General features: G+C 44.4%; 1 protein-coding gene across 3 annotated transcripts in view; it reads right to left on the bottom strand.

Annotated features, from left to right (window-relative positions):
- Window positions 1-27,282, bottom strand: part of ULK4 (unc-51 like kinase 4) — a 460,156-nt gene that overhangs the window by 345,986 nt on the left and 86,888 nt on the right. For all 3 annotated transcript variants that reach the window (XM_074988237.1, XM_074988236.1, XM_074988238.1), the window contains 2 exons: window positions 8,798-8,905; window positions 5,864-5,947 (listed from right to left, as the gene is read on the bottom strand). In XM_074988237.1, the coding sequence (XP_074844338.1) occupies window positions 5,864-5,947; window positions 8,798-8,905 (192 nt within the window). The remainder of the gene's footprint in view (window positions 1-5,863; window positions 5,948-8,797; window positions 8,906-27,282) is intronic.

Genomic DNA, 27,282 nt, shown 5'->3' with positions numbered 1-27,282 from the left:
GTGTTGTACAAACACTGCTTTTCAAACTTCTCCCACAGATACCAGGAAAATTACGAGACGTCCTCAGGGAAGAAGTCATTTCACAAGAAAATTCAACTACTCTGAAAAACAAAGTCTACGTCCAACCCTGCCCTTACCACTCCATTATGTTCCAAAGAGATAAACAAAAATTCTCAAAACTGAGTCATCTTGAAGTGATTGGCCTGAATCCAGAATAGGTCAGTACTGAATAAAAGTCGCTAATAAAACATGGAGTCCTGAAGCACCTTAAAACTAAAAAATGTACAGTATTTGCACATCAGATTTCATGGGCTGGAGCCCCTTTGTCAAATGCATGAAGTGGAAACTTCAGTTTGGCACACGCGCACAAACACACGCATGCAAAGATGGGAGTGTTACATTACTATGCAGAGGACGAGTGCTAACGAGGCAAATTCAATCACAGGGCATATGACTCACTTCCAGGTATTGACAAGAAGGCAACAAATCCAAAAAGGGGAAAATTATTTTTTCTAGTGAGGAAGGCACCCACAGTGTCTATTCTAACATGTCTTCATTTTGAGGAAGAAGGACACCACCATGGTTGATCTTCCGGTGTTCAAGTTAGCAAGAGTGGTAGGACTGCGCTCAATCAAACACGCAGGGCGCCCCCTTCAGCATCAGTACTCCTGCCCCTTGTGATGAGAAAGAAAAATCAACAGGAACAAACTGCAGTGGAGATAGTGTAGAAACTTGAAGTAAGGTATGTCAACTCCAACTATGTAATCAACATACCTTGAGTTCCATACCATAATCTATCCCTCCTCTTTAGTGCAGACATGGCCATACTCTGATAGTATCAAGTATGCATATGAATCCCAACTCTATAGTTTCACACTGCTGTCTGTTTTTGAAGTTTTTTTGCTCAAGTATGGCAACTTTCAAGTGGGTCTCACCCACAAAAGCTCATGGCCTAATGAATTGGTTGTCTTCAAGGCACTACGTGACTTAGAGCTTATTTGTGAACTTTCAAGTCTGTTACTGAGTGTTCAGAAAGGTTGACGTGCTCTCCTATGTCCGTTTATTCTTTTGTGTAGACACAGTTCTGTTTAACCAATGTACTGGGCAGAGGAGCATTACTGGAACTTTATGGCATATTTCACATTAGCAGATGTGCAAGTGAACAAGCCACTCATAAGCTACGTCTACACTGGGATACTACATCAAAATAGCTTACTTCGACGTTGCAAAATCAAAATAAGCTATTTCAACGCGTAGCATCCACACATCCTCCAGGGCTGGCGCCGTCTACATTCAACGTTGACGTAGGAAAGCACTAAATCGAAATAGGCCCTGCAGGGGATCATCTACACACAAAAGCAACCCCAATCGGAATAAGGAGGCTTGGAAAGCCTGTGGACAGGGTCACAGGGCGTACTAGCCCTTCCGGGACAACAGCAAGCCGCTCCCTTAAAGGGCCCCTCCCAGGCACCCTCGGCCTGCACAGCACAGGTCAGCAGAGCCCACAACCACTCACAGACCCTGTGCACGCAGCATGGACCCCCAGCAGCAGCAGCAGCCAGAAGCCCACAGGGCCACCCCCGGGGCAGTGGCCACCCTGCTCGGTGCCATGGAGGAGGCCATCCAGCTTCTCCTGGAAGATGAGCTGTCCTGCTCAGGGGATGAAGGAGCCGCCCCATACCACCATGTAGCCCTCCCAGCCTCCCCACGCCGTGTGCACCACCAGCTATGGAGGTGCCCCACCAGCACAGAGTGGTGGGAGTGGCTGGTGCTTGGGGAGTGGGACAACGACTGCTGGCTCCGGAATTTCCGGATGAGCCGGCAGACATTCCTCGAGCTCTGCCGGTGGCTCACCCCTGCCCTGCAGCACCAGGACACCCCCTTGCGGCATGCCCTCACTGTCGAGAAACGGGTCGGCATCGCTGTCTGCAAGCCGGCCACTCCAGACAGCCACCGATCCGTAGGGCAAGGCTACCATCGGGGCTGTCATCATGGAGGTAAGGGGACCCAGGGGGAAGGGAGACCCCGGGGGAAAGGGGGCGCCCAGGGGGAGCCAGGACGCTGGGGGGAGGGGAAGATCCCAGGTGGAGGAGGGACCCCGGGGGAGGGCCAGGCATACCCTGCACACCCCTCATGGGTGTGCATGTCCTCCCCCACAGGTGGTCCGCATGCTGAACACTCTGCTGCTCCACAGGCTCATGTGGCTCAGGGACCTGGATGCAGCCATCGTGGGGTTTGCCAGCTTTGGGGCACTGGATGGGACCCATATGCCCATCTGCACCCTGGAGCACAGCAGAGGATGCTTCCTGAACAGGAAGGGCTACTACTCGGTGGTCCTCCAGGCCATGGTAGACAGCCGGTGCTGCTTCCTGGACATATATTTTGGCTGGCCTGGCAGCACCCACGACACCCGGGTTTTTAGGAACTCGGGCCTGTGCCACCAGCTGGAGGTGGGGACCTACATCCCCCAGCAGGAGGTCCCTCAGTCATTGCAAAAGTTTTGTTAGACTGCATAGTATGCAGTAAACAACTTTTGAAACTCATATACAAGTGCACATTTATCAAAATTAAGATTCTTGACTCTTCTCAGATACCTTCTTGCAAATTTAAAAATTGATTTATCATTTCCTTTAAAGTTGAGTTTAAATAATTTTCTGAATCTCTCAGGTGAAAAATACCCCATGAATTTACAATAGGTACTGTACATATTCAAAAGATCAACAATAGTATTAGTTCTTTCCTATATACCAATAATTAGGCACACAAACTGCAGCTCCTGTGCTGCTTGAAATGGGCAACAGATTTAATAAATGCATTATAATACCACAGATAAATCATAACCAAAGCATTATGCAGCAGACATTGGTTATTATGAATGCTAACAGAGCCTCAACAACATCCACGTACAGTTTTAGCTACCCTTAGCAAGGATTTTCCCCTCAAAGTGTAAAATTTTCTTCTACATATCCGTTAGTGCTGAGATGAGTCATGCCCAGTGCCAGGTATCCAAAGTCATTCTAGCATCTTGGCTGGAAGAGTGTCATGTATTTTACACAGTGTTATATAAATGCAATGAGGCTCTCAGATTAAATCAATTTGCTGCCACCTGGGACTGGCTCCCGTAGGTCCTCTGAGACCTGTTCTCAAAAACTGTATCAACAAGCCTTGTAACATTTTCTGCTTAATTAACTCTTGGGAAAGAAAGCCTGAGCTAAACTAATATTTGGCATTAACTGAAGGATTCATCTTGTCATGTTATCAGGAGATAAGCCAAAATTAGTTGAAAGTAATGGACCCTCAACATATGATTAAAGAGCTTCTCTACACCAGTTAACCTGCCACTATTATGAACCATAAACAGCATTTATCTACTATGTATTTGAGAGAGTTTGTCTGTGAGTGAGCAAGTGAGTCTGTCCATGTGTTCAAGAACTCTTCCTAAACATTAAGGGTGCGTCTACACTTGCATTCCTCTTTCGAAAGATGTATGCAAATTAGGTAACTGAAAATGCAAATGTGCGCATTTGCATATTTGACAACTCATTTGTATATTCTAATTTCAAAAGAGTTCTTTCGAAAGAAGAAAACCAGTGTAGACGCTGTCCTTTCGAAAGTAAACCCCATCTTGAAAAGAATCCTTCTTCCCATTAAATAAAGAGAAGAAGGATTCTTTTGAAGATGGGGTTTACTTTTGAAAGGACAGCGTCTACACTGGCTTTCTTCTTTCAAAAGGAGCTCTTCTGAAATTAGAATATGCAAATGAGGTGCCAATATGCAATTTTATGCATCATTTGCATTTTCAGTTTACCTAATTTGCTTACCTCTTTCGAAAGAGGAATGCAAGTGCAGACGCACCCCAAGAGCTAAGACCACAAACTTGGCACACAATCTCCTCTTATGCTAACTTACAGCAAGGTAAGGGTTTGGTTTTGCCAGGACAATGGGGTGTGACTGGAATGTGATTGTCTTTCATAAAACAGAAAGCAGGAAGGGCGGGGGAGATGTTAAAAGTTATACTATGTCCTGGCCACAAGGGGAAGCAAAAGGGGGCAGATATAGATTAGGACAGCTATAACACCATTGGGATAGCAGGGGGGCAGGTACGCTTCTTGCGAGCCTCCACCCAGAGCAATGTGGCCATCTGCCGCCAGTTCCTCCACCCCGTACATCCTCAATCCCCTGCCCTGAGCCCCTGCTTAAGGACACAAGCAACACCATGTCACTGTGCTAGTACAGCAATATTTTAAAAAGCTGTACACTTTCTCTCTTTTCTTAGATTTCAAATAATTTGACAAAAGATCACTGAAAGATATAAGGCCTGATCTGCAGAGGCACTCAGTCAGAGGCAGGAAAGATACCTATGGCTGGGGAGGAAGGAGAATTCTGGATGCTTCCCCCACCCCCAGCAAAGTCTCCGTTCCCATTGGATAGTTTTTGGCCAATAGGAACTGAGGGATTTTCATGGGGCGCGGTGGCAGCACACAAGAACAGACAATGGAAAGTGAGAGATTTTGCTGGTGGGTTGAGGAGACCCCCACAACCACTCTGTTCTCCCCACAGACTAGTTTTGGGGCTCCCAATCCCAGACACCCACCTCTGCTACGCTCATCTCCCATCACAGCCCAAGAATCTAGAGGTAAAAACAGCCTGATGCTTCCAGTCCTAGGCTTGCATGGAGTTTCCTGCATGCCATCCTCTCCTTTGTTCAGGGCATTCTGGGAAGCACAACTGCCAAGAGCCCTCTAGCACTAGTCCCATCCCACCAGCAGTGTCTTCTTTGTGCATTCTAGGCATTGCTGGATTCAGAGGCATCTACTGATGGCTATCTGCACTGCAGCCCACTTACAGGGTGGAAAAGAAATTTTGTATGCACAAATGTTAATTTCTGCAAAATTCTGCGTTTCATAATGGTGCAGAATCCCCCTGGGGTAACATTCCCTTGAATGTCTCTGTTTTGTTTCTATGCCGTGGATATCCAAAGATAGCAAGAAGTCTCCCTTTGCTAAGATGACATTTACATGGTTTATGACAACCATGTCTTGGAATGACAGCTTACTATGTATCTTTTACTACTGGCTGGAAAGAGTCCAAAAACCAAATCAGTTGTGTATTCCTGGTCACTTGATGATCTGGAAATTTTCTATGCCGCTGGAGACTTCCTCTGTTAAGTATAATCTGTAAGCAATAAAGACCTCAAAAGAAAAAAGTGTTTATCTTGATTTTTCCCCTTCAGTAAAGAATGTTTTCAGCCTCTGGCTTTCCCCTGAGCAATTAGTCTTAAACAAATAGTAAATGTCAACCTTATATGAGTTATTTTTCATTTTGCGATCAGGGACCTTAAATGTAGTTTTCTTCCCTTTTTTAAAAGTCATCACAATAGAAATTAAGCAAAAGACAAATAACACATAGCAAAAAAAAAAAGTGTTTCAAGTTTCTCACTTTTGGGCCTCACTGGACACTGATGACCTGAGAAGATGGAGTATTTAGAGCATCGTATACCCATTTTTTATGAGACTGGCAGAAACTAAGATCTGTGCAAAAATATACTGTAGCAGGAACTGTACTAGTTCTACAAACACTCTTCAAAAGAAACCTACGACATGCATAAATTACACATTTACATCACAGTAATTCTTTTATAATCAAAATAAACTAATAATTTAAAAATGTTGAGTATACAGAGAAAGCTACTTCATCTTTTCAATCAGCTACTACTGTACAAGTCATGGTCATATGATTATTTAAATTCAGGAACAATACTTCATTGACAATGCACTGCAATGCTTTAGGCTACAATCCTCTCACAATGCCTGAAGGGTTATTACAATGGAAAAATTCAACAGAGGACAATAAAAATCCTTACCCCTTCCCGAAGGCACCTCATTAGCACTGTGTAAGCAGCCAAGGGAACAACCCAACATTCTCTGGGGTGCTCCTTTTTTTCTTCCTATAATGAAGTGGAAGGATCAGCAATGAAGCTAACAGCACAAGTGATATTAACCCTTTAATTCAAAAATCATCTTAGCCATGAAAATACATCCAACAGATTTTAAATGGTTAATATCATACATATGTTAACTGAAGAAAAACAAACAAATATTTGAAGGGAAAACTAGAGAATAATGGCTTAATGTACTGTATACTATAAAAAGCACAGGATGCTCAAAGTGATCAGATTAATGTTGCAGAAAAAAATGTTAATTTTCTGCATCTTCTGACTTTGTGATTCTATATAGTTCAACATCACCACTGCATTAACATACTAGCTGAAGAAACTCCATTAATGAATTGCTTTCCATATATTTTCCTTTGAGAGAAACACATATGTACAACGCGAATCAAAAATCAAATACATAATTTCTTTTATTGCAAACTGATAATTGCTTAAATCTTGTTTCATTCATAGGGAGAATAAGTTTAAGTTGATTGCACAGGGCATCACAGAGAAACTGAGTTTTTAATCAATGTCTAATTTCCTTTGAGCTCTACACCAACTAACAATTAAGAAATATGGTGTAATTTTCCTTGGAATTGACACATGCAAAAAGGATACATGGTGTAACCAGGGGAGATTCAATTTAACACCAGCCATGAATATCTAACCCTGGGCTATGATGTTCTTGCCCCAGCTTTTTGCTTAATATATCTGCAGATACTTATGTAGAGATATTCATCATTTACATTTTTTTCTTCGTGATATTGTTAAACAAAAATAGGAGATTAAATGCTCAAAATAACTCCCAACGTCAAAGAAATACTGCAAAACATGAAAGGGTGCAAAACACGGATATGCTGGGTTTTAACCACAGTTGCCTGTCCCCAGCCACTGCACAAGTGAATAGGGAAAAATAAGCACTAACTTCACATTACAGTCAAATCAAGTTCAAACAGAGTATGGATTGTAATTCGATAGGAGGAATAAGGACTTGTCTATATGGTACAAAATCAAGCATTCTAGAGGGATATGTAGATCCCACTAATTTGCTCTCAGAAGTACCTACTTCACATTAATGTACTGTAGTTCTATACCACATCCTTTATTAAAGAACATGCATGTGGGCTAAGAAGGAAAAATGTGAATATTGGTGTGTATGCCAATTGTAACTGGAGTTACCAAATGTTCATGTCCACTTTAAATCCTCATTATGGTCTCTTGCCCTCATGAAATTAATATAGTAACATTTGAAACCCCTAGATGATGCTGTTATTGCAGTGCCTCAAAGAACACAAAGAAAAACATGCAATATCCTTTTAATCTGAAGTGATCTACAGTTCATCAGAAAAAAACCCCCTGATTTTAAATGGTAAAGAAAAAAGCAGCATTGTGAGTCTGTAGAAAATGCTATCTTTGGTTCTTATTAATAGTGTTTCTCTTTCTACAGAAGTTATTACTGTCTAGACAATGTTACAGCAGATAATGATTGGTGAAGAAGATTGTGCCTTTTGCTTTTAAGGGCAATGGTCCAAGTACAGCCCACATCAGTAATTATCAAATTTATCATTTGAAATTACTTGGTTTCAGTTCAATTCACATACAAGAAGTCTTTACATTAAAAGGGGTTCCCATAAAAAAGAAACTAAGAACTGAAACCCATACTGAGTCTCAGCAGAAAGGGCAAGGCAAAACCTACGCATTCAAACTTAAAGATAGTCTCTGTTCTGATAAGTTTTGAAAAACACAGCTTGGGCAATAAGAGCAAAATCCTACAATTCTGTCTGCACTATCTCAATGCATGGGAGGGGTACAGTAGAGAGGACCATAACACATTTAATTCTGTATTTCTTGGTATTTGCGCTATAAAAATCTCAGCTATGTACTCATTTGCTATATAACATGCCAGATGCAGGGCAACACTGATTCATGTACATCGCTAGTTAAACTGTCAACAAGTGTGCAAATTCATCTACAGTGAGATCACACAGAAAGGCCTGTTTGTCTTAAAACATCCTTCATGGGCAGAGAATTCTATTCTCAGATGATTCTAAGTACAGAGGGAAATCAGTAATTGTGTAAGGAGTAACATATGGAAAAAAATCTTCTAATGATTTATAGGGCTGATTTGGTTTTGTTTTAAGTAAACCCTCATCCACCACATTGAAAATGTATGGAAAACTTCTAAAGAACTATTTTCTATTGTGCATACAGCACCAGTGGCCCAGTAAAAGTAAGATTGTTCTATGAGGTTACAGGAACTGCCACTGTTCCATGAAAACATTTCATATCCTGCTACCACCACTCTGGATTCCCCTTTTCCTTCTAAGGCAGGGGACACACCATCACATGAACTGGAAGCCTTAAATGCTTCATGTGAGTTTAAAAATGCCTCTTTCAGATAGCACAAACATTTTTAGAAATAACGGAATACTGAGAAGAGTAAACTGGAATAACTGAGGAAAGGGGTCAGAGAAAAATTTACAGGGAAAATGTACAAGAAATTTACACAAAGATGTTAAAACTTCTATGATATGTCCTGGAAATTCATGATGTAGAGAGAGAATATAAAATGGCAACCAAAAAATTCCATGGGCCCTTAGAAGTTACATATTTTTCTCCAAACAAGAGTTTCCCTCTCCTAATGGCAGTAGCTAATATGAAAGAGACAATGAACACACAAGCACTATCAACTGGGATTTTACAAGACTTGAAAATCCCCTGCACATTTGATATCAGCACTCGAACATATTAAGGTATGCTCTTGAGGGCACTAATGCCAAGAATACCCACATAAGATGTTTACCTTACTGTTGAAAAGGATTTGAAACACTAAAAAGATAGGCAAAGATAGTGTAGACTTACGTGACTGGCTACAAGGTAAAGCACCTCCCCAAGGGCAGGTAAAAGACATTGTTTCAATTTGCTGTTCCTGAAGTTTTCCCTGATCAGTTCAGTTAGGAGCATGATCGCCTAAAATTAAAAAAAAAGAAATTTATATAATAGGACTTACTTGGCAACCTTGTCTGAGACAAAACTTACGCTAAAATCCAAGGGAGAGGTGCCTGAGACCCAATTCTAATTCTGAAGTCTTCACACAGACAGACCTCCCGTGCACAAAGAATTAGGGAGGTAAGGAAGAACAGGAAGAATTTTTAAACTGTTCGCTGAAACAACTGAGAGCTACTGCCTAAACGACATACAGATAGTACTGACCCTTAAACTGTTTCCAAAATTCACTGCATGCTATGTACCTCTGGATTCAGTTATTTTTACATACCTTGTGTAAGTGGTAAATATGGTATAACAAATACCATATTATGTTAATATGTTAACACTTGAAATTATCAGCTTTCTGGACTACAGTAAAGGTATATTAGTACTACTAACTACGGAGTGTACTGCTCTTTTCAGAGGATCAATAAAACATTACCAGCTACAAATCTTGATACACACAGGCAAGAATAAAATTTAGTATTTCATATAAATGATAGGGCTTCTTCCTTCTTCCAATATATTTTTAAATAAACAATAAATAAGACAAGGCTCAACAGCCATTTGAAAACAAGAATCTCAAAACAACTGCATTATCACTACCACTGGCATGACAAATATATTGAGAACTATTTCATTCTTCCATCTACAAACACTTTCACTCCCATTCCTCTTTAGAAACCACAAATATCCTTTCCTGTCATAGTCTGAGGCTAAAGATCCTATGTTTTGTTTATACCTTTTGCTGGGGAACAGGTTGCACAGTCCTCTAGTAATATTTTTATTATTCTCCTGACACAAGCGTTAATATTTTATTGTCTCCTTAGGCAAGCTGTTGTGTGGTGGTTAGCCTTAAAATCTTGGATCTCTACGTTGTTTTCATTACCTGATGGGAAAAAATCTATCCAATAAAGAGTGATCTGACCGATCAAATGAAAACTAAGCAAATAATGAACTGGCAGTATTCCTTTCATTGTTCAATTTTCATCTATTTTTACACTTGTATATGGTGAAGAGTACCCTAAACCATGGGTTTTGATGTGGCACATATTTAACATACAAGCAGTAAAGGATCATTCTGGAAATGAGACATCAGATACATTTCTTAACTGAGATGGATCCAGGACTCTCTCACAAAACAACAAGACTGGAAGTAAAGAAGTTGGATATAAGGCTCCAGGTAGCAGCCCAGAGGAAGAATTGTGTAGGAAAGAGTAAGTAAGGCCTCTGTAACTTATTAAGGCACTAGATACAGGAAGAGAACCTAGTGGAGCCCAGAGCAGGAGCTACACTCCTGCTCACCTGACTATGGTTTAGACTACACTATGGGGAAAGGTAGTCTGACAGTGGTCTCAGAAAAGCAGAGGCATTGGTTGGATGTGGCAGACCTCTTCTGAGACCTCTGCAGCCTAGACATGGGCTTACACTTACAGGGTAAGTTCCACTGAAGCACAGCAGTGAGTTAAAAATCCAGGATACTAAATTAAATAGAGATACAAACTAATGATCAAATGAGTTAGTACCAAAGGGGGGAAAAACCTCTACTTACCAGAAAATATTAAAAGCAGAGTTACCCACGTGTTAGTATTCTTAAGTTGACAATATTCTCCAGACTTTTCAGTAAATTTGGACTTAGTCTCTCAAGTTATCAAGTCATACTTACATAATAGTGGCTGCTGATAAGCAATGTGCAAGACTGAATAATCTTTCTTCTCATCAAGCCTAAGCTCTTACAAATTCATACATAAAGACAAAGTCCCTCATTTGCCACCATCACAGCAAGAGAGTTAGAGGCTAGATGTGAGCAGAAGTACTCTAATATCTACACAGTGACATAGTAGCTTTTATCAGTATGGAAGTTCACTGGAAGTCACAAAGACACTGTGGGTTCCATGAGTGCTTAATTTCATAGGGATAGCTACCCTCCCTGGAGCAGCAGACCAGAGAAGGCTCACCAACTTTTAAGTATACTCCAAAACAAAACTAGAATGTCTAAACAATTCACCACATGAGACCTTCAGGCACAGGAGAGGCAGAATCCAGCACCCCAAATATCTGGTGAGGAGGAAAAGGAAGAGAGAGGGGAGCCAACAGATCTGCTCTAACAATGGTTCACACTGAACCAGCTCAAGGGAGGAGACACTGGAGGGGTTTGGCAACATTTGAAGCCTGGGATACTGCAGATCAAACAATGTCACAAAGATGCCATTGAAGATGAGGATGTAGCATTGTATGGTGGCCATACAGAGGTGGGTTAAGAGCCTCACATCCTAGTGCAAACAATATGCATTTTAACATGACTAAAGCTGCGTCTACACGTGCACGCTACTTCGAAGTAGCGGCACCAACTTCGATGTTAGGCGGCAAGACGTCGAAGTCGCTAACCTCATGAGGAGATAGGAATAGCGCCCTACTTCGACGTTCAACGTCGAAGTAGGGACCGTGTAGACGATCCGCGTCCCACAATGTCGAAATTGCTGGGTCCTCCATGGCGGCCATCAGCTGGGGGGTTGAGAGATGCTCTCTCTCCAGCCCCTGTGGGGCTCTATGGTCACCGTGGGCAGCAGCCCTTAGCCCAGGGCTTCTGGCTGCTTCTGCGGCAGCTGGGGATCTATGCTGCAGGCACAGGGTCTGCAACCAGTTGTCAGCTCTGTGTATCTTGTGTTGTTTAGTGCAACTGTGTCTGGGAGGGGCCCTTTAAGGGAGCAGCTGGCTGTTGAGTCCGCCCTGTGACCCTGTCTGCAGCTGTGCCTGGCATCCCTATTTCGATGTGTGCTACTTTGACGTGTAGACGTTCCCTTGCTGCGCCTATTTCGATGTTGGGCTGAGCAACGTCGAAGTTGAACATCGACGTTGCCGGCCCTGGAGGACGTGTAGACGTTATTCATCGAAATTGGCTGCACGTGTAGACGTAGCCTAAATGTTTAGAAAAGAAGAATGTAGACCATGCCTGAGAATTTCATCCTGGGAAGTAGTAATTCTGAAATGGTTTTGGGGGCCATAATAGATAATCAGCTTACACAAGCTCCCATTGTGATGCCCTGGCCAAAATAATTTATGCAATCCTGGGCTGCATCAATGGGAGACTCTTGAGTAGTAGAGAAGCTATTTTATCTCTATATTTGGCACTGATGCTGCCTCTATATTTGGCACTGCTGGATATTTTACCCAGTTTTCATGCCCAAAATTCAACAGCATTGATAAATTGGAGTGGATACAAAGAAGAGTTATGAGGCATGTTTTCTCAACTTTAAGTGATAGTCTCAAAAGTTTAAGGAGTGACTTGATTACATTCTAAATACCTACATGGAGAACAAATATTTAATAACGGGCTCTTCAATCTAGCAGTGAAAGTTATAACACAATGCAATGTCTAGAAGTTGAAGCTAGACAAATTCAGACCACAAATAAAGTGTTCATTTTTAACAGTGAAAATGATCATTACCCTTTGGATCAATTTACGAGCTGTTACTGCGGAGTCTCCATCACCAATAATTTTTAAATCAAGGCTGGATAATTTTCCAAAAGAGCTGCTTTCGGAATTCTTTAGTGCAATTACTATAGCTTGTGATGTACAGATATAGTTCTTTAGTTCTTTCTGCATTGTGTTCTACATTTCAATAAAGGATGCTTCTCCAAATAAAGTCACATAGAATTTATTATTGTTGACTGGTTCACACCTATGATGAAGCTTTTAGAAACATGATAAAAGTGGCCTTGGTGACACAGACCAGAAAGCTCCTTCTGTATTACTCATAAACATTAACTAACCATACGACAATGTTCAGAGATATATGTTGGATGCGACTTAGGGCACAACAGATATCAATTTTGTCATACTCTAGCTTTTCCGATAAAGGCATGCAATATATTACTTATTAAAATGTTGATAGAAAAGGTATAAAACAAAATATAATAAAAATGAAAACCATAACTAAACATCTCCTTAAGCAATACAACAAGACTGAGTAATGATAGGCAACTTGAGAAGGGCTTCTCTATGAGTTTGGGGAGGAGCCAAGATACTGCACTGACTCAATAGGCCAGTTAATTTTAAGCATGAATGTTTTGTGTATGCCTAAAGAGAACGAAATAGTACTACTACTACTACAAACTATTACTTAGTAAAATTCTTTAAACAAAAGTACCTTGAATAAAAACAATTATTTTCTCATTCTTTGACACTAAATTTATTGATATCCCAGGATTTGCATTCAGAATTTCAGCATATTTACCATGTAATATCACAAGTTAGACCTCCAACCTTTATATTTCTTTTATATATCACCTTAGATTAATGTGAAACATTATGCTCCAAATAATTTGGTAAACTATAAAGCAGGTCAGAATCCTAGACAGTTCTTCTTTTGCTGGTTTTTATTAATAAGATTTAAAGAAACCCTGATCATCGCAATCTGATATATGTATAAATTGGTTGCGTAATAAACAAATACTCTTGTCTGTTAGGTTTCCTGCTTCTAATACAGGCTGAACCTCTCTAATCCGGACCATCGGGACCTGACCAGAGCCAGAGGAGAGAATTTGCCAGACCATGCAAAGTTAATAACAGCTAACAGTATTACCAACACATCCAATGCTTACTGGACTCTTAGAAGGCATATAAGAGTAAATTACAGATAAATAACAGCACAGAACATTGAGCAACCAGGTACTAGTTGCTGGAAACAAACCTTATGGGACTATGGGAAACTTGGCCACACCCATGATAAACTAAATAAAATCATGCCAGATTACAGAGTTTACAAGATGAGAGTGTTCCAGATTAGAGATGTTCAACCTGTACCACGTTCTTATGGCCATAACCTCTTCGCATGCAGAACTAAGGTTCCAGGCATCAATCACCTTGGAACTTTCTTCAGGGTAGCACTATTGTCCTTTAGCTTATGTTGCAATTTAAAAAACAAAACTAATCGATTTTAAAGCTTCTAACATACCACACAGAACAGTCTGAAAGAAAACAGTACAGTTTTGGTTCAGTGGTTTTGAACTGAGCAATAGCCATCAGATATTGCTAACTTCTTCCTCGTTAGATGTGTTGTCTATGCGATAAGTGATACACATTTTGTTTTATATAACAGAATTTTTTACCAATAAAATTAATCTACTTGTGTGTATAATCTGAGTAATGATAGATTTCTATCACTGTTATTCACCCCACTTCCTTCAAGGTGGGTGCTACACTAGCATGTTGTACTTCCCTTAAAAGCAGATTACAAGCCTTTCAGAACAGGGAGAGTGTCATTCTACATATTTATATAGTGCCTACTATAATAAGGTCCCTATCCCGATTTAAAAGCCAGTATTTAACAATAATTGCCACAACTTTCCTAATGTACATGTTGAGGGAAATTCTGGCTTCTGAAATACCACTCTGTAGTGAATGTTTTCAAAAACTAATTGTTTAATGGTGAAATAACTTTACAGATTGACCCTCTGACTTCTCAGTCTTTGCTAAGCAAATTGAAGGAATCAAGTTCTCTTTAGCCATATAGAAAACATGCACATGCACACTTAAAATGATGTGGCCTATTGAGTCAGTGGAGTATCTTGGCTCCTCCCAAATCCATAGAGAGGCCCTTCTCACATCACCTGAGACTGGAACAATGGGAGAGATTGGGGACAGAGCCTACAGCTGAAGAATCGTGGTCCAGAAATGTGCCTTGATAAAAAATGGGTCCTGAACAATCTTATCCTTCTCCCATAAAAGGAAATAAATTTATTCCTGAATAATATAGGATAGATTAATGTAGTGTCTTTTGCGGGGAGGGGAAGAGCTGCCAGTACTCAGCCAGCTCCACGCTCCCTCCCGCAAGCCAATCCCATGGCTGTGGCTGTCAGTACCAGCAAGTTACCAGCACCCAAAAAAAGCACTGTCTTAAAGGCGAAAATTAACATTAGAGCTAAAGGTAGGAGTAGAAACTTTGGGCCATAGACATTTATGCCAGGTTACCAAGCAATAACTTAAGCAATAAATAAAATAAAAGATAATTGTTTTTTATTACTTGGAAAACAATAAGTCAATTTATACAATATTTAATTTCTTCCCCCTATTTCTTCTTTTCTACCAGCCTGTACTTTGCCCATTAAGCAATTACTAATGAATTGTAAATCCCATAGTATCTTGAAAAGACTTTTTAAATGTAAGACATCAATTAGACATTTTATATGAGCTGCGAAGTTGGAAGGACATAATAGATACAGTTACATTTAAAAAGGTAATGCAGATTGAACCTCTCTAGTCCATCAACATCCATAATCAGCATAATTTTAAGTATCGGAGGGGTAGCCGTGTTAGTCTGGATTTGTTACAGCAACAAAGGGTCCTGTGGCACCTTATAGCCTAACAGAAAAGTTTTGAGCATGAGCTTTCGTGAGCACAGACCAGCATCTGGTGAAGTGAGTCTGTGCTCACGAAAGCTCATGCTCAAAATTTTTCTGTTAGTCTATAAGGTGCCACAGGACCCTTTGCAGCATAATTTTAGTTAGCCATATAACCACTTATCATGGGTGTGGTGAAGTTTCCTCTGCTTCCATAAAGCTTCTTTATAGTCACCAGTCCTGGCTAGCTGAGTTTGGTGCTGTTATTTAGCTGTAATTTACCCCTAAATGCCTTCTAAGAGCCCAGTAAGCAGAAGTGGTGGTAGTGCTGCTAGACAATATTGACCAGTCGTGATCCTGAAAATTCCCTCTTTTGGCTCTGGTTATATCCCGAGAGTGCTGCATGAGAGAGGTTCAACCTGTATATAAAAATAATATGTAGACAGTCGTTAGATATACCTATGACAAAATAATACTTGGATTAAATAGGTTATTTCTTGGGAATTTTCATCCATTTCAGGCATCTAGAAGTTTCTCTGCTGTTCAGAAGTCAGTAGCAGAGTTTGCTCAGAAACAAGAGCTACTTTATACCTTATGAAGTAGGTGGCAGAGATTTACAACATTAATCCATTGGTATGAGTTGTCAGTAAGCATTAGCTGGAATTAAAATACATTTGTAATGCTGCAGACTCTTAAAGAGAGAAAACTGCCTATGCCTCCAGCATAATAGATACTGCGAGAGCTCACGTCTTCTAAGTAGACACACGTGGTATGTGTGCTGGTAATAACAAAATAACTTCATTTTCCTTTTAACAGAATACTCTTCTATGGGTGCAAAAGTAGCGTATATATAGCATTAACACTAAACAGAAAAATAACTGTCTGTAATTCTAACTTTTTTAAAAGTACACATGAAAAAACAGCATATATCTGTAGCCAGACAGAGTCTCCCCCTTACAAGCCAGCTTGCTCGCTGCCCCCCCGCCACTGAGGAGCACACAGGGCACGGAAACGGCTGCTGACAGCACAGTCTTTGATGCCCTCATTGAGGCCCAGATATGCTAGCTTATCGTGACCCTGAGAAGCAGAAAGTACAGATGGAAAGCTAACAGGCCAGACTGTCAACAAGAGAGAGGGGGGGAACCCTCAGAAATCACCCCAGCTGGCATTGATCGATATGATGCGCACACACACAACCATCCCAGAAGGGGAAGTGCCCCGCCCGCACAGAAAGAATGTCCTGTACTCTCAAATTGCTTATCTCCTGTCTTACAAGTGCAAATTAAGTAAGAAATGCCCTTGTAACAAACTGGCATCACAAAGACAGACCAGTATGATCTGCCACCATAGATAAGAAAGAGAATACGTAAACCAGAGGGGTATAAAAGATGGGCCCAGCAGAACTCTAACTTTGAGTGCATTCCACCAACTACCTGCTGGTCGGGTCAGGTGATTGCCTCCCAAGGTCCACAACCGGGGACGCCCAACCTCGTATTCGTCTTTCCGTGGAATTGAGTGACCGATCCAGCTTGGCTACGCTGGTATCGAGAGATGCAGAGAGGGTAAGATACACCCATGCTAGGTCTCCGACTTTTTTGTGCACAGCTAAAGAATTAGAGCTCTGTAACTAGATGTCATTGTGTCAAGATATCATTGTGTTAGATGGTAACAGATATCTTTGTATTGGATTGTAACGTAACTTGTTAACACCTGTACTTTGCTAGCATATAAGAAGTAAACAATAGCCTTTGTAACCACACGCTTATAACTGTAGCTTAATAAACTTGTAACTAGTTAATCTCTGAGCCTGACCCTGCTGTTAACCCTTTTGTCACTGCAACACAGCCGGCACAACAAAAAGAACTTTAACCGTTTTGTTACTACAGCCTGGCCATGGGTGAGTGTGCTAGGAGCTGCCTGCTCTAACAGTAAAAAAACTGGGTTGCTTAGGAGCCAGGGGAGTACCTCACCGCACATTACCTGGCCACCGGCTAACAGAACTGGCGCAGCAAGCAGGGTTGTGACACAGGCTGTACCGCAGTGACAAAATGAAACCAGTCATGATAAACAACATGGATTTCCCCAACATAGACAAGGGATTCACCCGGGAAGGATGGGGTGACCCTAAGCATATCCTACTGTCACAAAGAAAGATAATGGTGTTTCTTAGATTATCCTTGTAGTAAAGAGAGGGCCTGACAATTAGGCTTGGTCTAAGGCTAAGGCCTAGGGCCTGAACAGCACAAGGAGTTAACTATAACATACAGCAAAACTAAAGCAAAAAGCAAAGCTGTGGGTCCTGCTCAGAGGAATCTGGCAAGGGCTGCAAAAAGAGAAGTTACTCACCGTAGTAATGGTGGTTCTTCGAGATGTGTCCCCGTGGGTGCTCCACGTTAGGTGTTGGGCTCGCCCCGGCGCCACAGGTCGGATCTTTCAAGCAGTTTCTGCCGGACCGCGCATGCGCCGGTGTGCGCCGCTCCCTTGCGCGCTCCCGGCCACATGCGCGATCCGGTCCAAGCCAGTTCCTTGACCAACCGCCTCGGATGCTCCTGCAAAACACTAAACAGGGATCCGAAGAGGGGAGGATGGGCGGGTGGTGGAGTACCCACGGGGACACATCTCGAAGAACCACCGTTACTACGGTGAGTAACTTCTCTTTCTTCTTCGAGTGTCCCCGTGGGTGCTCCACGTTAGGTGACTACCCAGCAGTAACCCAAAATAGGAGGTGGGTAATCGGATCATGTGCAGCTTGTCCCCGAGAGGACCGCTGTCGAGAGCTGGGTATCCTCTTGGAATACCCTGTGAAGGACGTAGTGCTTGGCGAAGGTGTCATAGGATGACCAGGTTGCCGCTCTGCAAATGTCTTTTAGCGCAACGCCCTTGAAAAAGGCTGTTGATGCCGCCACCGCCCTAGTGGAGTGAGCCCTGGGTGTGGCCAGTAAAGGAATCTTGTTGAGTTCGTAGCACATTTTTGTGCAGGATACAATGTGCTTCGAGATTCTCTGAGAAGAGAGACCTTCTCCTTTTGATTTGGGAGTGAGAGAGACAGGAGTCTATCCGTTTTCCGGAAGGACTTAGTCCTATCTATATAGAAAGCCAGCGCCCTCCTCACGTCCAGGAGGTGTAGGCGCGCCTCTTTGTTGGAGTTATGAGGCTTTGGATAACGAGGGTAAAACTATAGGTTCGTTAATATGAAACTCTGAAGAAACTTTGGGAACAAAGGCTGGATGCAGCCGTAAGGTTACCGCCTCCTTGGAAATTACTGTGCAGGGTGGTGTTGGCATGACTGCCGCAAGCTCGCTCACCCTGCGAGCTGACGTGAATGCAAGAAGGAAGGTAGTCTTTATCGTAAGGAGACGGAGGGAAACCGTGGCTAACGGTTCAAACGGTGGTCCCGTTAGCGCATTAAGCACCAGGTCCAAGCTCCACGAAGGCGGAAGCGGTTTCCGAGGGGGGTATAGGTTTACCAGCCCTTTGAGGAACCTGGTAACCATGGGATGGGCAAACACCGTGTGCCCTTCCTCTTCATGTCTGAAAGCCGATATAGCGGCAAGGTGGACCCTTCAACGAGGATAGGAAGAGTCCGCCTCTCTTGAGGTCCAGTAAATACTCTAGTATTACAGGTATATGCGCAGCAAGGGGGCCTAATTGCTTGGTAGAACACCATGCAGTGAATCGAGTCCATTTTTGCTTATAGGGCTTCCGGGTGGAAGTCCTCCTGCTACTTTCTAGGACTTGTTGCACTCCCTCCGTACGCGTGCTCTCTAGGGAGCTGAGCCATGGATTAACCATGCTTGCAGTCGCAGGCCTTGGGGGTGTGGATGCACTATGGACCCCTGGGCTGCCTGAGCAGATCCGGCGCCACCGGGAAGGGCATCAGTGGACGGTCCGACATGCGTAGGAGTAAGGGGAACCATTGCTGTCGATCCCACGTTGGGACTACTAGAATCATTCGGGCTCTCTCTCTCCTGGCTTTCTGCAAGACTTTGTGGATAAGCACTGTGGGAGTAAAGGCGTAGAGCAGGGGGCCCCTCCACGAGATCGCGAATGCGTCCCCCAAGGACCCCTGTCCCAGTCCTGCCCTGGAGCAGAACCATGGGCACTTCTTGTTGTGTTTAGGGGCAAACAGGTCTACCTGGGGAAAACCCCATGCGTGAAAAATCGGTCGTAGCAGATCGGAATGGATCTGCCACTCGTGTGTATGTGTGTGTGTGTGTGAAGCGCCTGCTCAGCTGGTCTGCCTTCACATTGTGAGCGCCTGGTAAATACGAGGCTTTCAAGGTTATATTGTTGGCGATGCACCAGTTCCACAATCGGACTGCTTCCGCACATAAGGCACGGGACCGAGCTCCTCCTTGCCGATTTATATAAAACATGGTGGAGGTATTGTCTGTACTGATCCCGACTACTTGCCTCGTATATGGTCTCGAAAGTGTCTGCAGGCGTTGAACACTGCTCTGAGCTCCAGTATATTTATGTGCAGCGACTGTTCCGTGGAGGACCACAGTCTTTGTGTCACCTTTTCACCCATGTGTGCTCCCCACCCTATGTGGGAGGCGTCGGTAGTGAGAAAAACCGATATTTGTGGTTGGTGAAAGGGCACCCCTGTTAGCATGTTCTTCGGGTTCACCCACCATTGCAGGGATCTGCGCACCTCTGTCGTGGGCGACACCACCCTGTGGACAGTGTGTGCTGCCGGTTTGTAGACGCTCGCCAGCCAGTGCTGCATGCTGCACTTATGCAATCGGGCGTTCTGTACCACAAACATTGCTGCTGCCATGTGGCCCAGCAGCTGTAAGCACGTCAGAACCGGCACCGTAGGGCTGAAGGTGATGACTTGCACGAGGGAACCAATGGCGTGAAAGCGGGCATCTGGTAGATAAACCCTTGCTGTGATGGAATTTATACGTGCCCCTATGAACTCTATGTCCTGTGCGGGGTCTATCTTTGATTTTGCCAGATTGATAACCAGGCCCATCGAAGAGAACGTGTCTGCTGTGACGCATATCACGCGAAGTACCTCCTCCTTCGAGGCCCCTTTCAGTAGGCAGTCTTTTTTTTTTTTTCCCCCCAGATATGGGAATATAAACACCCCCTGTCTGTGCAGGTAGGCTGACACCACTGCTAAGGTCTTGGTGAAGACTCTGGGGGCCGAGGAGAGGCCGAACGGCAGAACCTTGTACTGAAAATGGTCTTTGCCTACCATAACCCGGAGAAAACGCCTGTGAGCCGGGTGAATAGTTATGTGGAAATACGCGTCTTGTAAGTCGAGGGCTGCGAACCAATCTCCATCGTCCAGTGCCGTAAGTATAGAGGCGACTGTGATCATCCGAAAGCGTTGCTTGCGCAAGTACCGATTGAGGCCTCGAAGATCTAGGCTGGGCCTCCAGCCTCCTGTCTTTTTCTCTGTGAGCAAGTATCTTGAGTAGAACCCTTTCCCGCGGAGTTGCTCCGGCACTCTTTCCACTGCCCCTATAAGCATAAGATGGCCTACCTCCTGCTTGAGTCTCGCTTCGTGGGAGGCGTCCTTTAGGTGGGGTCTGGGTGGAGGTCATGGCGGTGGGAGCGACTGGAAGGGAATCGCGTAACCCGTGGCCATGATCTCCAGTACGCATTTGTCTGTGGTGATCTTTTGCCACCGGTCGTAGAATGGTCGGAGGCGATGGCGGAAGAGTAGCTTCAGATGACATTGCACGATGGTAGCGATAGTACAGCCCTCGAGCTGTGTGTCAAACTTGTGGCCTTTGGCCCTGCCCCGAGGACGCATGGCTCTGTTGAGAACGTCGCCTGGGAGTTCTGTACTGTTGGTGCTGTTGATGTCGCCCTTGCTTGTAGCCCCTGTGGTACTGGGGACGCTGTGGTTGATACTGCAAACAGCTTCTGCGTGTCAAAGGGGAGATCAACAATCTTCGCCTGCAGATCCCTCGGGATACCCGATGTCTGGAGCCAGGACTCCCTGCTCATGACCACTGCCGTAGCTGTTGAGCGTGCTGCCGTATCCGCTACAACTAGGGAGATCTGAACTCCCGTCCTCGAGGCCGCATAGCCTTCTTGCACGACAGCCTTGAGCACAGGCTTCTTGTCCTCTGGAAGCGAGTCCATGAGGGAGGTTAAGCTAGAGTAGTTGTCAAAATTGTGGTTCGCTAGATGCGCTGCGTAATTCGCCATTCTCAACAGTAGGGTGGAGGAGGAGTAGACCTTTCTGCCGAACAGCTCTAGTTTCTTGGCATCTTTGTCCGTTCCCCCTGTTTTGAACTGAGACGTTTTTGATCTCTGTTGAGACGATTCTACCACCAGAGAATTTGGTTGCGGGTGGCTGAATAGGAACTCCATGCCCTTCGCCGGCACGAAGTATTTCTTGTCCGCTCTCTTGTGGACAGGCGGAATAGTCGCAGTGGTCTGCCATATCGTGGTGGCGGACTCCAATATTGCTTCGTCAAGCAGTATGGCTATTTTAGAGGAGGCCGGAGGTCTCAGATTTTTAAGGAGCTTATGGTGCTTCTCTTGCACCTCTGCTGTCTGGATGCCTTGCGTGAAGGCCACCCTTTCAAACAGCTCTTGGAACTGTTTGAGATCGTCCGGAGGATGGACGTCCCCCGGGGCCATAGCCTCATCCGGGAAGGACAACGAGGAACCACTAGGGTACGCCTCTCTGGACCCCTCCGGGTCCTGTTGACGGTGGTACATCCGCTCGCTAGAAGCTTGCGAGGGAAAATCCCGGGGTTCCAGAACCAACTCCCCCTGAGATATCTGAGTCTCTGTCCCCGTTCGCGATTGCCCTCGGAGATACGGAACCGTCTGTGGAGATCTGTCCCTGGTAGTATGCCTATGGTGTCTATGCCCAGCATGATAGGGGCGACCATGGCAACACGGGCACTGCTCCTGGGATGGTGACCTGGACCACTCCCTTGGTGCATACCCCCTACGTCTGGGGAAGCGAGATCTTCTGGAGCCCTGGGACACTGGAGAGACCGATCTGTGATAGTACTTAAGTGGCTCAAAGCCCAAGAAGGGCGAAGGTGGTCCAAGCCATAGGGAGGCTGGCTGTAGAAATGGAGATGGGGGCTCCGGATAGGTTAGGGGTGACCCCTGCCTTCTCGTTGGAGTCCGCAGCACAAGCGGAGGGCTCAGAGAAAGCAGCTCTGCAGACCTGTATGGAGAGGGACTGTGGTGCCATGTTTTCTGTGCTGCCTTTCCCCTCCCCTGTGGGGGTGGCTCCGCCCCCCGACGCGTCGGGGATCTCGGCCCCGTAGTCTGCACCGCGCTCGGCACGCTCCTCAGCGGTGCCGCACGGGCGGTCTGCCCCGGTGCCTGCAGGCCGCGTGCCTGTGCGCTCTGCGCCGCCGGTTCCCCGGGGGTCGGTGTCGCTGTTTGCGGTGCCGCTGGTTCTGGCGCTTTCTTGGCCGCCGCCCTGCCTGCAGTGCGGGGCAGCTCTTTGATCATCGGAGGCTGAACCTCCGCCACGTGTGTCTCCGTGCCGCCGTCGATCAGCCATAGCTGTGGCTGGGGGCTGTGCGCTCCATCCGTCCCGCTCGCTGTTGCTGCCGGCAGGGATCGGGTTGGGGAAATTTTCCTCCGTTTTTGCGCTGATGGGGTTAGGGACGCGGCTTTCCTTTTATGGGCCCCGGAGGGTCCCTCCTGCTGCGGCCGCTCCGGCATGTCTGGCTGGAGGGCCTTGTTGAACAGCAGCATTTTCAGCCGCATTTCCCTGTCCTTCCTTGCTCTGGCTGTTAACTTGGCGCAGAAGGAACATTTCTGAATGACATGGGATTCCCCCAAGCACCTTATGCACTGACTGTGCCCATCAGACTCTGGCATCACCTCGCGGCACAACTCACACTTCTTGAATCCTGAAGAGGACATTGTGGTGAGTCTTTGAGTTGTTAATAGGGTACTCAGCACCTTCTCTGTGCTTGTTCCCCTCTCAGATAAAGCCTGCCGCGGCAGGAGGGCTAATGGCCCTAGGCTCCTGGCCTCCGGTGCTCCGCTTGTTACTAGGATTGGAAGCTTTGAATTCCTTTCCTTTCTTTGTTTTGTTTTTTTTTTTGAAAACAACAGCCGACTAACTAAATCTAAGACTGAAGAAACTTTAAAACAATTAAAAACGTTAAATACGCTAACTCTGGCCGTAGCCTGAGCGGATTCCGTCCGCAGCCGATGGCGGTTAAAGAGGAACTGGCGGGGACCGGATCGCGCACGTGGCCGAGAGCGCGCAAGGGAGCGGCGCACACCGGTGCATGCGCGGTCCGGCAGAAACTGCTTGGAAGATCCAACCTGCGGCGCCGGGGCAAGCCCGACACCTAACGTGGAGCACCCACGGGGACACTCGAAGAAGAATAACAGCTTAGCACCAGATACATTCTGAGCCAGATTCAGCATGAGATCAGAAGGAGAGCAGGATGGATAGCGTTGTTTTCATGGTACCATCATATACAAGGTAATGGGTAGTGTCTAGTTATATTAAGGGGTATCAACTTATTACAAGTACGCGAGGCCAGTGGGATCCATAATATACATGTAAGCTGTTTATACATGGGTATAAAAGCATCACTCAACTGAGGTGCGTCGAGTAACCTAGGCGATGACAGCCTCCCGGCTGTCAACTGAGTCTTGTCCATTGTGATGGCACATGCATGCAATGTAAACTGTTGAGTCATAATGGAGACTCAGGGTGTTAGGCCCATGCACTATTGACAATAAGCTGGTTCCTGTTCCTTCGTACCTTGCTTGATTTGTGATTACTGGGGGCTCTTGGAAGTTTGTGGTGTCAGCTAACTCCAGAGCCCACACTGCATTCCAACAAGAACACACACCCATAGTCAAAGGTTATCAACAAAGAAGACGCAGAACAGACACCAATACACCACACTGATAACTGTGTCGCTACAATCCTAAAATACCAATTTGCATAAATGGGGAAAGGTGTTGGTGCTATCACTGATTGAACATGATATTGATTTGGAAATAACACAAAAATGCAACAGGTTCGTTACACGTGTGTTATTTGCATATCTGGATCACACCACAGTATTCTTCAAAATTATTTCAGTGCAAACCATCTGTCTGACAACTCATTAAGCCCAAATATAAAGTACCCTGAAATCAAGTGAAGCCTTTACAGTGACTTCAATGACCTTTGGGTCTCACCACCATTTATTTTCTTATTTAAAAATACTAAAGCCATCCTAGCAAAAACAGTACTAAATGGTTTAGCTCAGCACTTCTCAAACTGGTTTTAAGGATTTCATGGGGTTCCCTGATCAACTACTCCCTTGCCTCTGTCCCTGTGCCTCCTGGGGCTCATGGGCAAGGCAGGCTTACCTACCCTGGTTCAACACAGCTCGCAGAAGCAGCCAACAGGTCCTGGCAGCCCCTAGGCAGAGGGGCACCTAAAAAGGCTCTGTGTACTACTCCTGCCCACATGCTGGCTCCACAGTTCCTACTGGCAAGGAACCATAACCAATGGGAGCTGCAGAGACAGAACTTGTGGATAAGTACTGCCAGGATCCTTGTCACGAATGAATGGGCTCTCTGTGCGGGGCCTGTAATGGGCTCTCTGTGGGGGGCCACCAGGTAAGCCGCTAGGAGGAAGATAAATTCTTTTGAACAATTGCAGTCTGAGGAGTCTTTGCATGCTTGAGGCAGAGGAGACAGACAAGAAAAATTGATTCTAAACACATAGAATGAATCCAGTAAATATCTTGGCCACGTCATAATCAGAGCATGGATATGTAAGTAGCAAGGAAATGTTTAAACACACAATATCGGGTCTTTAAAGTGCTACTTGACTGCTTTTTGTTTTGATAGTCTCTAGACTAGCACAGCTTCCTCTCTGTTAATATCAGGTCATGTTTATTTTGGAATTGGTAAAGGACTTCTCAGGCTAACTTATGATTTCCTCTTTCCCCTGTACTCTGTACCTTTTCACCTGAATCCCCAAGAAGTAATTCTCTGTGCTGCAATTGGAATGTTTTGAGTTGTTTTATTATATTTAGTATCCAAGTGTGATTGATTACTTTCTTGGCATTTTCCTTTTTTTTTTTGTGAATAAATCACTTTTTAAGGCAATGAATTTGATTTCTACGTCCTACAGAGCATCTGTGTGAATGCCAGCCTAAAGCAAGGTCAGTTATTGGATTACAACTCTTTGTTTCCAAGCTATCTTCGAAGGAAAGGGTGAAGTGTGGGGTTTACCCCACAGGGATATATCCCAAGTGTACCTTCTTTAGTTCTAAAGAGAGGTTTTCTCACTTGGATGGTGGCAGTTACCACCCAGGGTCAGGGATCTGTGACCTTGGGGAGCTTTTTTAAATAGAGCCTATAGAAGCAAGGTATTTTTAGGATTTTTGCAGACCCCCACTATCCGCACTTGGAGTTTCAGAACCGAAAGGCAGCCCGGACAATCCTGAACCCCTTCCTGTATCCCAAACCCCTCACACCTCCAGCTTCACCTCAGAGCCAGCGCCCCCAGCCAAAGCCCTCCCTTTCCCAAACCACATTCCAATCCTTTGCCCCAGGCCAACGAAAGTGAGGCTGAGGGAGGGTGGAATGAGTGGGATCTCAGAAAAGGGGAGTAGACGCAGTCCCCACAAAAATATTAAAACAAGATGGGGGTCCTCAAGTTACTAAGTCTGAGAACCGCTGACTTAGCTGATCAGTCATACTCTGCATATAAATGTCAAGTTTTAAGCAGCAAAAAAATTGAAGAATCCACAGGCTGAACTTGCTTACATAAAGTGCTAGGCAATAGAGCAATACAAATTAATAAATAATTCAACATTGCTGAAAACAGGATTGCTTTGACCACAATTTGCACACAAAAAAAGGCCAGAATTTTTCATGCATTTTGTTAGTAACAGAGTTTGACCAGCTACACTAGACAAATTAGCATCTGAAGCAACATACAGTAAGAGCAAGAGGAACAAGACTTTTAAAAGGTCTGCTCAGCAACCAACAACTGCTCATCAAATGTATGTTCAGCACCTAATGTCCTATCTGCAGTGTAATATCTACCATACCTGGTTACAATAAAACAACATCCTTATAGAATTAAAAACAGATTTCTATCTTGTAGCAGAGACAGGAACAAACCATATTTTAAGCTTGTTCCCCAACAGTACTGCAGCTGTGTAAAAATCTGTAAGGATGTGTCATCGTTCAGAATTGGTCTTGAATTAACAATGAAATTGAATGGACAAAGTTAAATCATCTCTCCTGCATAACCGATTTTTGAGAAACTGACAGAGAAGGGAGAAAAGGGACAAAGCTATGAGTGAAAAAGGAGAGAAGTGGTCATTCAGAGGGTGTTAAAGGCAAGGAACAGAATTAAAATTTGAATTGTGGGAGGTTTCTAGCTGAATGCCAACAAAGCAAAGGTTATTCATGACAAGGAATAAAGGCCATTTGTTTTCATGTAGTTTGAGCCTAATAAGTCTTACTAAGCATGCTACCATTTCCAAGGCATCAGTCTCATAAAACGCACAGAAATCTGATACTTTATTTCTGCATCTCTATTTTATTCAGCCACAAACAAGGCCTAAAGAAGCCACTGTCCTTGGTAGTCATTAAAATCCAGAGATTTTCGATCAACCATTGGACTGTGAAGTGGCAGGAGCATGTAAACACCAGAAAACATGGCAGAAAGAGAGTCTAATAATTTTCCATTCTATACCCACGCAGGAATCTTTGTTGGAGATGAAAATATCACCTGTTCACTAAAAACAAGCAGTCCTGTACCCCCTTAAAGACTAACAAACTTATTTATAAAATAATGTTAGTCTTTAAGGGGGTACAGGACTGCTTGTGTTTTGTGAAGCTGCAGACTAACGTGGCTACCCCTCTGAAACAGATCTTCGCTGTTAGCCTTCACAAAGGGTATCCCCATCCCGACTAATATACACACCTTATCTAAAAATTTGTGGAAGAAGAGTGCTAATCCCCAGGACCACAAGTCAAGTTTGTATATATCCTCCTGGGTGTCCCAAAATAAGGCCACAGTGAGGCTTTTCAGTTTGATT

The sequence above is a fragment of the Carettochelys insculpta genome, chromosome 2 (genome assembly GCF_033958435.1).
Source record: "Carettochelys insculpta isolate YL-2023 chromosome 2, ASM3395843v1, whole genome shotgun sequence".
Taxonomy (NCBI): domain Eukaryota; kingdom Metazoa; phylum Chordata; order Testudines; family Carettochelyidae; genus Carettochelys; species Carettochelys insculpta.
This window is presented reverse-complemented; position numbering and strand designations above follow the sequence as displayed.